The sequence below is a fragment of the Pinus tabuliformis genome, chromosome J (assembly GCF_031772625.1).
Source record: "Pinus tabuliformis cultivar Carrire ecotype Pingquan chromosome J, CPIR1, whole genome shotgun sequence".
Classification (NCBI taxonomy): Eukaryota; Viridiplantae; Streptophyta; class Pinopsida; order Pinales; family Pinaceae; genus Pinus; species Pinus tabuliformis.
In genome coordinates this window covers 229,425,897-229,442,866 of record NC_142295.1, presented here as the reverse complement: position 1 = coordinate 229,442,866, position 16,970 = coordinate 229,425,897, and the positions used below count along the sequence as shown (strand labels likewise).

General features: G+C 37.3%; 1 protein-coding gene across 1 annotated transcript; it reads right to left on the bottom strand.

Moving 5' to 3' along the window:
- LOC149226566 (uncharacterized) lies at positions 1–576 on the bottom strand. The gene has a single exon (XM_089380235.1). It carries the CDS (start codon positions 574–576, stop codon positions 1–3), a length of 576 nt encoding a protein of 191 aa, XP_089236361.1.
- Between the last annotated feature and the right edge of the window lie 16,394 nt (positions 577–16,970).

Genomic DNA, 16,970 nt, shown 5'->3' with positions numbered 1-16,970 from the left:
CTAATTCTTCCTGGCCATGAGACCAGATGACACCACTGTCATCAAAAAATCTCTTCCAAAGCTTGGGCAGGAGACGGGTTGAGTCCAAAGCCTTGGATTCAAATTATTCCATAAAATGTTAGCAACAACTGGGGATAGGGTTGAGCCCATGACAACCCCGTAGGTCTGCTCAAAGAATTCACCTTCGAAGCTGAAAAAGGTAGAAGTGACACAAATTTCAACTAAATGAGTAGTAGTATCAGGGTCGGTGAGGCAATTGATGACCTCAATGGCCTCCTTTATAGGAATGCAAGTGTAAAATGAAACCACATCTAAGCTCACGAGAATGTCCCTAGGGTCAAAGTTTATGCCCCGCAGCTCCTGGACAAATGATGAAGAGTATTTTATGAACGACTCTGTGAGGCCAACAAGGGGTCTAAGCTTGGAGGCAAGGTATTTGGTTATGAGGTAGGTTGGACCACCTATGGTGTTGACAATGGGTCTAAGGGGAGCCCCCTCTTTGTGAATCTTTGGAAGCCCATAGATCCTCAGAGTGATGGGGCTACTCTCAATAAGTTTATGGCAAAAGGAACCCATAGTGTTACTAGACTTTATAGCTAGAGTGACTATTCTAGAGATCTTTTTTAGGGGATTCTTGGTAAAAATTTTATAGTTGCCACTATTAAAAAGATGATCCAACATGTTTTGGCGATAATCCTCCTTGCCAAGGATGACAACATCCCCTCCTTTGTCGGCTTTAAGAACCACAATATCCTTGTTTTGGTTCAAGGATTTCAGGGCCTCAAATTCAGCTTTGTTAATATTGCTTCTAGGTGGCTTTGCCTTCCCAAGGATAACACGCAATCTTGCCTTATAGTGTCCTTAATATTATTAGGCAAGCCCCTAACCCCAAACTCTACGTCACACATAATGTCTTCTATAGGAATCTTTTTAGGGGTAAAGGAAAAATTTAATCCTTTTTCAAGAAGACTAAAAACCAAAAGGGGAAATGAAAACTTAGAAAAGTTAACAACCTTGTATAATATAGTATATTATTAATTAAATAAATAACGTTAAAAAGATTTTATAATATTAAAGGATTTTAATCAATTAATATTAATTAAAAATGTAATAATGTTTAAGTTTTAAATTTCAAATTTATTTTAGTTTTAAAAAATATTTTATTTATTTGAAAAAAATTAAAATGTAAAATAAATAAGTATATAATGATTTAAAAATATTTCAAATATAAAATAAGTATAAATTTAAGAAGAAAATTAAATAAATTTATAATTAGGTAATAATTTTGTACATATATATATATATAATTTTTTGGATTTTAAGATTTTGTGATCTATGTTCTGAATAATAGAAACATTTTCAGAAGAAATCACATGAGAAGAATTAGGTCGACGCATTTCAAACCAACCAATGTAGTTCATCGTCATCTTGTCCTGATAGTAAATCACACTAGTTGGTTCCAAACGGTCGATGTGATTTCTTCCGAAAATATTTCTATTAATAAATTTCTTTGTTTTTAGTGAAAAATTATAATTTTAATGTAATAATTACCTATTATTATTGATTTTTCCTTGCTCTAAAATTCTATTGTCCTATGGATTTTGTATAGTTTGTATACCATTAGATTTCATTTCAACCGGTAGTATTCATTAATTAATTAATTGAAGTTATTAATTTTTTTTGGAATTTTTTTGCTTTAAATAATAAACCTAATTTAATTATAAAAGATTGGAATAAAAAACCTTACTTAGGCAATTTTTTTTAAATATATATTTGATTTTAGAAACCAATAAAAAATATATATTATTTATAAATTTATAATTTATTTATATATTTTTAAATATAATCTATTATTATAAAAATATTTAATTATTATTTTAATATTTAATTTTTACCCATATATATTTTTTAAATATATTATTATATATATATATCTATATCTATATATATATATATATATATATATATATATATATATATATATATAAGTATGAGAATTATATATATATATATATATATATATATATATATATATATATCTATATATATATATATATATATGAGAATTATGTTTTAAGCTATAATTCATATTAAGTCTTATTTTTAGATATTTCATCTTTAGAATTATAAGTAAATTCATAAATAAAAATAATTAACCCCCAATCGGGGTTTGTGCCCAAGTACATCGGCCAGTTATGGTAGTGAGGCCACATAAGGGAAGGTTACTACCCAGTGCCCCCCACACACTCATGGCGATGGGTGTGGTGGTCTTCCGCATGACAACTAACATAAGGCAGGGAAGAAGTGGCAATCAAGGCCGGGGTAGTGAAAGAGGTGAGAAGGACAAGCCAAGATGGGTGAGGGGACAAAGGAAGGTGGACGGGGATTATGAAGGCAGGCATGATGGAGGGAAGAGTATAGTTGATACGAGAGGAAGTAGGAGTGAAGTCAAAAGACAAGGAAGTGACCAGCAAAGACCTCTATGAATTGTCTCTGGGCTTGGAAAAAAGAAGCGATGGCCAGACCAGCACATGGAAGAGGACGAGGCAGAAAGGGGAGGGAGCTTCCTAGAGCAGCAGACCTGAGCACCTCAGAACCTAGGCGTGGGAGGAAGCTGGTAGAACGACTCATCAACGAAGCGACAACAACGTATAGGGTAGGAACGGATGTAGGCATCCATAAGATTTTAAAAGATTGGGAGGAAAAGATAAAGCAGGAGGAGGAATCCGAAGAGGAAATGGAGAATTGGCGAGAGGTAATCCCAGATCTTGGGAATACTAGGGGAAGACTCACGCAGTTTAAGCAGACACTATACCTGTACTGGCTCATGAAGAACCTTATGGGGAAGGCCATGGAGGAATTGTCAGTGAGGATGGCCATGACCCTCCAGGGCATGCCCAACTACAAGAAAGACTTACAGACCATTCAGTTATAGTTGTGCAAGTAGGACATCTACCTAGATCATATTCAAAGGCACATCCCTTGTATTATTGAACTAGGGGACATACCCGGAGACTCTGCCGAAGACCCGGCTCTGGTGGAGTTAGCCTCAGAAGATCAGCAGGTCTAGTCAGGTTCCAAGATGATCTTTTGGTTTCTTGTGGATAGCATTTACTTTTAATGATGCATGCTTATGTGTTATGAAACCAGCTCAAGAAAAGATAGAAAAGATAGATCAACGCCTTAGAATTCAGCCTCTTCGAGGGGGCAACCTCCTTTACATTACATAAATGAACAATTCTTGGATGATTCAAATGAAAAAACCTCCTTTCTATATATAGGAGTCTAAGGAGTCACAATATAATCCAGCCGACCTAACAATAATAATATAAAGCCACAAAAATAACAATAGAGGGATTCTATGGGGCACAGAAATAACAATATGGGGGTAATAGGGGCACAACAATATAAATAAGGGGTATAACTACAATAGTAATGGGGTAATCACTAGTATTATAGGGACCCAACATGCCCCTCTCCTTCAAAAAAGTGTTGTCCTCAACGCTTGAGTAGTTCTGGATACTTCTGCATAAAATTCTCATCCTCCCATGTGGAATCTTCAGCGGATAAGTTCTTCCACTTGATAAGATACTCTGAAATTGATCGATTTCGTAGCTGTCGAGTTCTTGTTTCTGTGACTGCTTCCGGTTCCAATATAATTTTTCCTTCCTCGTCAAGTTCTGGCAATATTGTTTGAATTGGGAGCTTGTCGCCTATAACCTTCTTTAAACATGAAACATGGAAAACTGGGTGCAATCGAGAAGCTGCAGGAAGCTCCAATTTGTATGCCATAGTACCAATCTTTTGCAACACCTTGTACGGACCATAATACTTTGGTGATAATTTATTATCCTTCTTAGCTTGCTTTAGGGACATTTGCTTATATGGTTGTAGCCGTAGGAATACCCAATCACCTACATCAAAACTTCTTTCACTGCGATGTTGATCTGCCTGTTGTTTCATTCTATTTTGTGCCAACACGAGGTTATCCTTTAAGAGTTGGAGGACTTGTTGTTGATGTTCGATGTGATGTTCCACTGCCTGAACCTTAGAATTTTCTCTTAAATATGATGTGATGGATGGTGGTTGATACCCATAAAGTGCCATAAATGGGGTCATTTTTGTTGCTGTATGGAAGGAAGTGTTATACCACCATTCAGCCAGAGGCAACCATTTGACCCATTGTGTCTGTTTATCAGATACAAAGCAACGAAGATATCCTTCCAAACATTTGTTTACTATCTCAGTTTGCCCATCAGATTGAGGATGATAAGATGAGCTATGAGCTAACTGAGTACCAAGACAAGAAAATAATTCTGTCCAAAAATTTCCAGTGAAAATGGGATCTCTGTCACTTACAATAATCTTTGGGTTTCCATGTAGCTTTTGAACTGTTTCCATAAATGCAGTAGAAACTGTACTGGCTTTAAATGGATGTGATAATGCACAAAAGTGTGCATACTTGGTAAGTCTGTCAACTACCACCATGATGACACTCTTTCCCTCAGACTTGGGTAAACCTGTGATAAAATCCATTGAAACCTCCTCCCAACGTTGGCTTGGAATGGATAAAGGTTGTAATAGACCCGGTGTCTTAATTGTTTCAACTTTATTTTGTTGGCAAACCAAACATTCCGCCACAAACTTTTGAATATCTGATTTAAGGCCATCCCAAAAAAATTCCTTCTTAACCCTGTGGTAAGTTTTTAAAAATCCTGAGTGCCCTCCTAAGGGAGAAGTGTGCAATTCCATAAGAATCTTTTGTTTTAGCTGGGAATTCTTACAGAGGTATAAGCGATCTTTGTACCATAACGAATCATTTTGCCAGCTAAATGTATCAGAAGTACTGGAATCTTGTTGTAGCTTTCGAATAAGTGCCCACACTTCTTCGTCATTCTTCCATTCCTCCCTTGCTTCGTTTATCCAATCTGGTTGGATAATAGAAATGGCACATAACAATGCTTCCACATCCTCATCCTTTCTTGAGAGTGCATCTGCCACCACATTTTGCTTCCCTTTTTTGTAGATGATTTCAAAGTCATAACCCAACATCTTTGTGACCCACTTTTGTTGCTCTTCAGAGGATAATCTTTGTTCTAAAAAGTATTTAAGGCTATCATGATCCGTTTTTACCTTGAAGTGTCTTCCCATTAGGTAGGGTCGCCATTTCTTAAGTGCGCCATTTCTTAAGTGCATGGAGTATTGCCAACATTTCCTTCTCATAAATAGCTTTGCTTAAAAACTTTCCCTTGATTGGACGACTTTCAAAAGCAATGGGTCTTTCATCTTGCATTAGAACAGCACCAATTCCATTTCCTGAAGCATCACATTCCACAATAAAGGTTTTTGTGAAGTCCGGTGTAGCTAAGACCGGTGCTTGGCACATTGCCTCTTTAAGATGTTCAAAGGCCTTTGTTGCTTCCGGAGTCCATGAAAATGAATCTTTCTTCAATAATGTTGTTAGAGGTGCTGCTATTCTCCCATAATTCTTAACAAACTTGCGATAATACCCTGTCAACCCAAGAAATCCTCGCAGATGCTTTATGGATGTGGGGATTTTCCATTCCTTAATGGCTTTAATTTTGCTAGGGTCTACCTTAACTCCTTCATGAGATACAATATGACCCAAATATTCCACCTCCTGGACTCCAAAGAAACATTTGGATCTTTTTGCATATAATTGTTTCTCCTCCAATAGTTGTAGCACCCTGTCAACATGTTCAACATGATCCTTCCAAGACTTGCTGTAGATTAGTATATCATCAAAAAATACTAACACAAATTTTCTAAGGAATGGTTTGAAAATTGAATTCATCAAACCTTGAAATGTTGAAGGTGCATTGGTAAGGCCAAAAGGCATGACCAAAAATTCATAATGACCCTCATGAGTTCTAAATGCCGTTTTCGGAATGTCTTCAATCTTCATTCTGATTTGATGATATCCCGAACGAAGATCCAACTTGGTGAAGTAAATTGATCCATGCAATTCATCCAGTAATTCATCAATGACAGGAATGGGGAACTTATCTTTAATAGTGAGCTTGTTGAGCTCCCTATAATCCGGACACATGCGCCATGATCCATCCTTCTTGTGCACCAATACTACTGGAGCTGAGAAAGAACTTTGACTCGGTTGAATTATACCAGCCTCTAGCATTTCTGCAACCATACGTTCAATTTCACTTTTTTGGACATAGGGATATCTGTACGGCCTGATGTTTGGAGGAACACTTCCTGGAATCAGATGAATAGCATGATCATGATCACGCATAGGTGGGAGACCTTTGGGAGTCTCAAATACCTTGGAATGATTGTCCAGGACTTTTTGGAGATCTGGAGAAATAGATGATTCCAATGTGGAAACATCTAGCGAACATAATTGTGCAATTACACCTCTTTGCTCCTTTTTTAGAAGCTTTGTCATGCCATTAGAGCTGATTATCTTTCCTGGTTTCCCTGCAATACCCCTTAATTCAACTTCCTTTCCTTCCATAGAAAATTTGATGAAAAGTTCTTGAAAATTAAAAGCTATTGTACCCAAGGATTGTAGCCATTGGACTCCTAGTACAATATCTCACCTCCCATTGGAATGGAAAGCATTGGGCTAGTCAATACATATTCTCCCATGGATAGCTTGATATTATGGCACTTTCCAAAGCATTTTATTGTTCCTCCATTTGCAATCATCACTTGACACTCTGGTGCTGGATATAGGAAGCAATTCAATTCTTTTGCTACCCTACAATGAATAAAATTGTGGGTGCTTCCTGAATCAATCAACACTATTACCTTTTTCTTCTTGATTTGTCCTTCTATCTTGATGGTTTGAGGAGTGGTAATTCCCGCCAATGCATTACAAGATATGGTCGGATTTATTTGTTCTTCATCTAGGCTTTGTTCCTGGAATATATCCTCTTCTTTTGACCTTTCTTGCTCCTTTTCTTCTTCCTCTTCACAATCTATGTAGAATAATTTCTTCTCAGCACACTTATGACCTTTTGTGTATTTGCTATCACAATTGTAACAAAGCCCTTTTGCTCTTTTTTCTTCCAATTGTTGTGGTGTCAACCTTGTAGGTTGTGGAAGACTAGGGGCAACAACACTTCCGTCTTTATAGTTGTGAGTGGTATGCTTCCTAGTTGCCATAATTTTGCTTTCCATTTTTCTTGCTAACCTGAATGCCTTCTCTAATGAATCAGGTTCCCAAAGGCGAACATCATGTTGGATATTATCCTTTAAAGACCCTATGAACACATCAATCCTATGCTCCTCTGGAATATCTTTTACCCTTATGTTCAATTTTTGGAACTCCTCAATGTGCTCCATTATTGAACCCTTTTGTTTGAGACTTATCAATTGGCTAAAAAAAGTGTTGCTTTTTGTATCCTCATAATGTGCTATCAATTCTTCCGTAAAAATTGCCCAAGTGATAAATTGTTTACGAGAACAAAGCCATTGATACCATACAAACTGATTTGGTTCCAAATATAAAGTTGCCATACGTACCTTTTGTGTGTTTTGCACATTATTGAGATCGAAGAATTGCTCCATCTGTAATATCCATGTGGCGGGATCCTTGCCATCAAACTTCCTCATATCGATTTTTGGAATATGGTGATTCTTCGATCCAACATTAGTATCTATGGAATCATGATTAACATTTCTTTTGTTCTCATCATGAGTTTCCTTTACTACCTTTTCACCATTAGTAAGTATTTCTTGTAGAAAATTTGTCAAATCTGTCTTCAAATCTGCCATGCCTGTCTTCAAATTTGTGTTCAAATCTATCTTCAAATTGTCCATCTTAGCTTCCACGCCATTTATCTTAGCATCTGTTAACTTTTGTGAGCGTGACATTTGTTGCACTTGTTCTTGTAATTTTGATATATCATGTAGCATTTCTTCCTCTTCTTCATGAGTCATGCTAGAGCTTTCAGGTTCCTTACTAGGTGTTTGCATTTTCTTTCCTCGGGGCATCAGTTACCGATAATAATGCTCTACTATGCCCTTTGAATTCCTTCAAAATAAATTTTCAAACCAAGCTTAAGCAAAAATTTAAAAAAATCTACACACCTTTTTTCACTTTGTAGGAGCTCGATATTGCCTCTGATGTATCTCTGTACTTTCCAATCATCTAGTTCTGAATTTGTGACCTGTAGTAGCTCTCTGTGTCCTCTTTCCAATGCCACCAGTCTGATCCAAATTGGATTCTCCAAGAAAGAGTTATGCAAATCTCCCAAGTGACTTGATTATAGACTAGTTCAGTAGAGCGAACTTGTACGAAGTGCCACGAGTCACTTTTCAACCTTTGGATCTAAAAACATATACAAGAAACTACAGTCCGTCCTCTTTCTGTACCTTCTTACGAAATTTCAATCCGATTCCCAGAGAGAAAGTTATGACGATTTTCCCCAGGTCACCTGTTTTGAATGTAATTCAGGAGTCTGCAAAAAGACCAACTTCCTCAGATCATATCTCCGAAAATATCGCGCGAAAAGCTCTGAAATTCGGACCCAAGGTTCAGCGCGATTTCTTCTCAAATGGGTTTTTTTGCGACTTCTGAAACGTCACAGAAAAAAAGTTATAGCGAAAATTCCACGATGACCTGTTTGGAGCAGCGAAACCCTAGAATCCAAAGCTCTGATACCAAATGTTATGAAACCAGCTCAAGAAAAGATAGAAAAGATAGATCAACGCCTTAGAATTCAGCCTCTTCGAGGGGGCAACCTCCTTTACATTACATAAATGAACAATTCTTGGATGATTCAAATGACAAAACCTCCTTTCTATATATAGGAGTCTAAGGAGTCACAATATAATCCAGCCGACCTAACAATAATAATATAAAGCCACAAAAATAACAATAGAGGGATTCTATGGGGCACAGAAATAACAATATGGGGGTAATAGGGGCACAACAATATAAATAAGGGGTATAACTACAATAGTAATGGGGTAATCACTAGTATTATAGGGACCCAACATTATGACAGATAGACACTTAGACTCTTATCATGATATAGATACATATATAGCTTGGGTAGATCGCCTGAAACTATATTATTTTTGGATGGATTATAATGAGGATAGGTGGCCAACAGACCTAGTTTCCCATTGGGAAAGTTGAGGCCACCAATCTCACATATGTGGTGTAAACTTGTCTTTTATAAATAGAAAAAGGAAGGTCCTGCCAAGCTTTACAATAATAATAATAATAATAATAATAATAATTAAAGAGAAATATTTACTTGTATAGATTTGTGACACCCTCATGTTCTCAAGTAAATTTTGGTCATTTTATTGTTATGGACAAAGTAAATTATTAAATAATTAGTTACTATGTTGGTTGGGTTAGTAACTAGTAACTTTGATAAAGTAATAAATACATTTAAACTGTGTTTCTAAGAGAGTTTGGGAATTCATGGATGAACCTCAGTAACTCTCTTTTCCCCAGACAGTTATCAGTTAAGGCAGTTATTTCCTTGTCCCTCTTTTTCCAAGAAAATGAAGAAATATAGGGAGGAAAGGGGAATTTTTCTTCCTAGAGTACAATGAGTTTTAGTGGGGAGAAAATGTCTCAACATTATCCTTCCAGAAGAAAGAAAAGGGATTGTGGTTTGGACTGGCGATCCTCAATCAAGAGCAATCTAGTACTGCTAACTAGAAATTGCTTCTGAAGGAATTGAGGAGCTCGGGGGGAGAAGCCTAGATGTAATAGCCAACTTCTCATTGGTTGGGTGGAGAGGTTTTTAACCTATGGAATTCCCAGTTTTTGACCTTAACAGAGTTAACAGATAAGTATCTAAAAAGTGTACATTTATATAAGTGCTTTTACCTTGTGTAGTTGAAATAGAGGAAAATACACATATTACTTTTATAGCAGTATGTTTGAAAAACCTGATTGTTTATATAGCAGATTTTTCTTAATATGTTTCCTTAAAAAAATAGTATGGTAAAGAGAAGACTATTAGCAGTACTCATTGAGATAGAAACAATGTAGATATTGCATGCAGATGAATAACTACTAAGGCAAACATTTAATATCTGAAACAACAAATTAATATCCAAAACAACAAAATAAATGACACTGATAAACTTATCTGTATAACTAAAAGGAAACATGATTCACATCTTTGTGATTAGTTCTAATGGGAATGACGAACATTGGGACAGGGTTGCCAATAACCAGCAGTTTTAGTAATAACAGTAACTACCCTATTTATTACATAAAAATGAGTTCTAGATAATAGTTATGCTCTAGTAAATTGTGAAACCACATTTTGATGGAAAAACAACTCAGTAATAGAACAATCTGTAGAATTACATGGTGGTAAATGGTTGAGCTACTACTGGGTTAGCTAGAGACTACGTTGTTTCCATCAGTCTCTTTCGCAGTCTGAGAGCATAGTTCAACTCTGTGAGCATAATGCAGTAATAATTATAAAGGAGAACTTCTTAATTAGAAACTTGAAACTAAAAATGGTCGAACAATAAATTTGTAAGATACCCAATAACTAAGTTTGCAGTGAAACTTAAATGTAAAACGAACATAAAACGTTCCAATGTCATCATTCATTAAAATTAAGGTCTAGAATTCCCATTTTGCAAAAAAAATGTAACCACCATGGTCATGCAAAAATGTAAATGGAACATTCACAGTTCTGGCAGCCTAGTAGGCTCAGAAGCTAAAACTATCAGCAAGTAAGTCTGGGCTAGCCAAGGCCATTTACAAAATAATATAATTATATTAACAAGAGAAATCTAGTCAATTGATGTTATCTCAAAAACAATGATAAGTAATTGGAAAAGCAAGTATTTGGAAACCAAACCCTTAGCGCAAGGGCGTGAGAGCCAATGGCCTCAGATGGCCTAAATCTCAAGTTTAAATGACTGTATTTACAACCTAATCAAGAAATTGTAGATACCCATGCAAGATTCAGAGTATGCCAAGCAGAACTTCGACCATTAAAACCAGAACTCATATAGAAGCTATAGAAGCCAACCTAGCCAATCTAGAGTCCGAATTGATTATGGTGGCTCTAAAACCCCAACCCTTCTCAGATATTGGATCATCAACCCAGTTTCCTGTGTCACCAAGAAAACAATCCTTATTAGGTACAACTATGCTTGAATCCGAATCAGAACTATGAGCAAGAATTAAAAAAAAAAGGAAAAATGATTGCATATTACCTATTTTGGGCATGAAGAAACCAACTTTGAAGCACAAATAGAAACCCCAACAACCACCAAGAGGCGCCCTCATAGCTTCAACAGTCCTCATGCAATCTAACTGTAATAAATTGAGCAGAGGCAGCAAGTAAGAATCCTCTGTCATGATAGATACAGGGAACCTGCTATCGAACAAGACAAATGTTGGAGAAGACTGTGTAGAACCCAAGAAGTGGAAGCAAAGGAAAGAAACTAAGGAATTGGGTCAGTTTTCAGGCCGCAGAGAACAAGATCAGGGAAGGTTTGCAGAACCCTCTCATTGTTGTAGGAACACAAATGATTGCATGCAACCAACTATTAGGAAGTTGTTACCCTAACCCTACCACAAGCCTTTAGAATCGTCAGATCTCCCTCATCTGTAGCAACCGGAGGATTAACTCCAAGTGTTAGGAACAATGGACTATATCTGGATGGTAGGAGGAGCACCCTCAGGATTGAGACATCCTCCTTGAGAGACGAGAGTCGGATGATCAACTCATTCATAAATGTAAAGTCGTCACATGAATTATTGTGCAGTAGCTTGTGTAAAGCCAAACCATATGGATAGTACGTATTTGGTGTACGGTTAAGTCAATAAGTATCGATTAGATCTTGTCATCACTTGTCTAATTAAATGTGGGTTAAATATGATTATGTCAAATGTTTCAATATAATTTGTTTTTATAGATTATTTAGAATTATTAATGTGACATACCGATTATAACATTCACATTAATAATTCTAAATAATTTATAGAAAATTTATATTTAAACATTCGATATAATCATATTTAACCCGCATTTAATTAGATAAGTGATGACAAGATCTAATCAGTACTTATTGACTTAACCTTACATGAGATACGTACTACTCATATGGTTTGGATTTACACAAGCTTCTACACAATAATTCATGTGATGGCTTTACATTTATGAATGAGTTGATCATCCGACTCTTGTCTTTCAAGGAGGATGTCTCAATCTTGAGGGTGCTCCTCCTACCATCCAGATATATTCCATTGTTCCTTCCACCTAGATTTAATCCTCCTGTTGCTGCAGATGAGGGAGATCCGACGGTTCTAGAGGCTTGGCTTATGGTTAGGGTATCAACTTTCAAAGAGTTGGTTGCAGGCAATCATTTATGTTCCTACACCAATGATGAGATGGTCCTGCAACCCTTCCCTGATCTTGTTCTCTGTGGCTTGAAAACTCACCCAATTCCTCAGTTTCTTTCCTCCATTGCTGCTTCTTGGGTGCTACACAGTCTTCTCCAGCATTTGGCTTATTCGATAGCAGGTTCCTTGTATCTATCTCGACAGAGGATTCTTAGTTACTTGCTGCCTCTGCTCAATTTATTATAGTTAGATTGCATGAGGACTGTTGAAGCTATGAGGGTGCCTCCTGGTGATGGTCAGGGTTCTATTTGTGCTTCAAATTTGGTTTCTTCATGCCCAAAACAGCTAATACATAGTCATTTTTCCTTCTTTTTTTAAATTCTTGGTCATATTTCTGATTTAGATTCAAGCATAGTTGTACCTAATAAGGGTTGTTTTCTTGGTGACACAAGAAATTGGGTCAATGGTCCAATATATGAGAAGGGTTGGGTTTTAGAGCCACCAAAATAGATTTAGACTCTAGATTAGTCAAGTTGGCTTCTATAGCTTCTATGATGAGTTCTGGTTTTAATGGTCGAAGTTCTACTTGGCATACTATGAACCTTGCATGGGTATCTGCAATTTGTTGATGAGGTTGTAAATACAATCATTTAAACTTGAGATTTAGGTCATCTAAGGCCATTACTTCTCATGCCCTTGCAGGCTTAACTTCTCTTTAAAAAAAAGAAAAACCGACTACGTCTTACATTTTTGGGCATGAAGAAACAAACTTTGAAGCACAAATAGAACCCCAACCACCACGAGGAGGCGCCCTCATAGCTTCAACAATCCTCATGCAATATAACTGTAATAAATTGAGTAGAGGCAACAAGTATGTAAGAATCCTTTGTCACGATATATACAGGGAACTTGCTATCGAAAAAGCCAAATTCCGCAAAAGACTGTGTAGCACCCAAGAAGTGGCAACGAAGGAAATAAACTGAGGAATTGGGTGAGTTTTCAGGTCGCAAAGAAAAAGAACAGGGAAGGGTTGCAAAACCCTCTCATCGTTGGTGTAGGAACTCTTTGGAATTCGTTACCCTAACCCTAACCCAAGCCTCCAGAACCATCAGATCTCCCTCATCTACAACAACCGAAGGATTAACTCCAAGTGGCAGGAACATTAGATTGTATCTGGACAGTAGGAGGAGCACCGTATGGATTGAGACATCCTCCTTGAAAGACGAGAGTCGAATGATCAACTCATTCATAAATGTAAATCCATCACATGATTTATTGTGTAGTAGCTTGTGTAAAGCCAAACCATATGCGTAGTACATATCTGGTGTAAGGCTAAGTCAATAAGTACTGATTAGATCTTGTCATCACTTATCTAATTAAATGCGGGTTAAATACGATTATATCGAATGTTTATATATATATATATTTTTTTATATATAGATATATTATTTAAAATTATTAATGTGACTGTTACAATTGGTATCAGAGCCCTCAGGTTACCACACTGAGGCCTGAAAGGATGATTATTGAATAAAAACTAATTATGATACATAGAGGAGAAGCTGGTTTAATATGAGGTGAGGAATAGGACGTACTCCGTCGAAAGGAACAACAGGACCCAACCTATAAATGTGGGCATATGTAGTATACCTAGGGGGGATAGCATGGGGTACTGAGGGAGGTACCCAAGGGAATAATGTAGTAATGGGATGGGCCATAGTAATAAATAAAGTGGTTAACCTGTATCATGTAAGGGACCACAAGTAGTTAGCAATAAGATAATAAGCCCATTGTATTAGATAGATGGTATTGAGTGTAGGTTTTAACTCTGTATAGAAATTACCTGCATACGAATTCTAAAACACATAAAATAAACAATGCGAGAGAATAACACATAAAACACATATACATAGAGATTTCCCCTGGATCCCAAAAATGGGACTACCAGCTTGATTTTTCATTATGTTCCTTTCAATGTTACAATACATATTTATACATGTCGAAGCATCCAATACCATGGACCGAAAACCATCGCGTCCAAAACCATGGACCGAAAACCATCGCATCCAAAACCATGTGCGAAAATCATGCACAAAACCATAGGTAGGTATGCCCAACCTAACATAGGGTCCAAAATCAAAATTTTCTAGGGCGTTGCCCTGGAGCCCATAGAGTGGGGTTATCTGCACCCCTCAAACCCCCTATGACCCCCCCCCCCTGCTACACAATTGGTGCAATGAATGGGGGGGCTCTGTCCCCATTCTAACCCCCTAGTTAACTACGTGGCCTAGTCGTGGAAAGAATATAACACAACCCAACATTCTCCCACTTGTTGTTTTTCTCCATAGGGGGCCACAAGAGAGCTTAGTCATTTATCCAACCCTGTAACGCCCATTGTTTCTCTACACCAAGAGAACTTCTCAGAGCTCACAGATTTTGTCAATGCATCTGTAGTATCCTTCAAAGTGTCCACCTTTACCAGCAACACCTTTTTTTCTTCTATCATGTCCCTCACGAAGTGATACTGAACATTAATGTGCTTTGTCTTTGAATGATATGTAGGGTTTTTTGCCAAGAAAATTGCACTTTGGTTGTCACAGTTTATCCTTATAGCTCCTTGTACTAACCCCATACTTGAACACAATCTTTGCAATCAAACTGCTTCCTTGCTTGCATGAGTGGCTGCCATGAATTCTGCCTCTATAGTTGATAGTGCCACTATAGATTGTTTCTTACTCATTCAACTGACTGCACCTCCAAATAGGTTAAACACATACCCACTTGTAGATCTTCTCTAATCCAGATCTCCAGCCTAGTCTGCATCAACAAAGCCACAAATATCCAACACTTTGTCCAATCTTGGTCTTTCTTGGTAACACAAACCATAATCACTAGTGCCACGCAAATACCTGAAAACTCGCTTCATTGCTATCCATGCTCCTTCCATGGTTTTGACAAAAACCTGCTCAATTACTCCCACTGCATGTGCAATGTCTGGTCTAGTATAGACCATCGCATACATCAAGCTACTGACTGCACTTTCATATGGAACACGAGACATATCCTCTTCCTCTTCTTGTGTCTTGGGACACTGTTCAGCAGATAACTTTACACCTACAGGAATAGGAACCTTCACCGGTTTACTATCCTGCATATTAAACGTTTGCAATATTGTCTCGACATACTTCCTTTGGTTTAACCGGAGCTTCTTCTTTGCCCATTCTCTTTTAATTTACATGCGCAAAATATGGTTTGCAGCACCAAGATCTTTCATGTCGAATTTGGAGGACAATTGGGTCTTCAAATCTTGGATAATTTCTTTGTCATTTCCAACTAGCAACATATCATCCACATACAAGACCAGATAAATAACACGGTCATCAATTAATTTAAAATACACACAATGATCTACTTTGCTTCTGGTGAAGCCAAGTCCCCGTATAAATGTATCAAATTTCTGATACCACATCATTGGTGACTGTTTTAACCCATACAAAGACTTCTTTAACTTGCATACCAGTTCTTTCTTACCCTTCACCGTAAAGCCTTCAGGTTGCTTCATGTAGATCTCCTCTTCCAGATCCCCATGAAGAAATGTCATCTTCATATCCATTTGTTCTACCTCAAAATCAAAAGCAGCAGCAACAAATAAAAGTAATCTAATAGAAGTTACCTTGGCAACAACAGAAAAAAAATATCACCAAAATCAATTCCCGGCACATGGGAATAACCTTTCGCTACCAACCGAGCTTTTCATTTCTCCACCTTTCCTTCTGCATTTGTCTTCTTCTTGAACACCCATTTGCTACCAATGGGTTTCCTTCCAGTGGGCAACTCCACCAGATCCCAAGCCTCATTTTTGTGCAAATATTCCATTTCATCAGCCATGGCCTCTTTCCAGAGTTTTCCATCCTCTGAATCTACTGCTTCCTTCACAGTTCTGGGATCATCATCAGTAACAGATAAAGAAAAATTTGAATAGAAAGCAGATGGACTATACCTTTCTAGCTGCCTTCTTTCTCGAACTAATCTTATCACACCTGGAGTTTGTGGTTCTTCATCTTCTGATTCCTCCTCTGTTGTAGAGTCTGATTCTTCCTCCTTTAGCTCAAACTCTATCTTCTCAGGTTCCTTTGGTTGGAATTCATGTTTAATAACATCTTTCACCTCTCTGAACACCACATCTTGGTTGTACACAACCTTCCTTGTTACTGGGTTCGAAAGATTATAACCCTTTAAACCATCCTTATACCCAATAAAGATGCACTTTTCAGATTTACTATCCAACTTGGTTCATTTCTTGTTTGGAACATGTACATATGCATCACATCCAAATACCCTCAGATGTGAAAGAGATGGTTTCTTACCAGTCCATACCTCTTGTGGAGTTTTATACTCCAACGCTAATGAAGGTGATCTGTTGACCAGGTAACATGCTGTCTCCACTGCCTCTGCCTAGAATTCTTGTCCTACCCTAGCACCACTAAGCATGCTTCTTGCCCTTTCTATCAACATCTTGTTCATTCTTTCTGCAACTCCATTTTGCTGAGGTGTATATGGAGTAGTATTTTGTCGTGCTATACCACATTTCTTATAGAATTCTTCAAATTCCTTACTACAAAACTCTCCACCGTTATCTGTCCTCAAC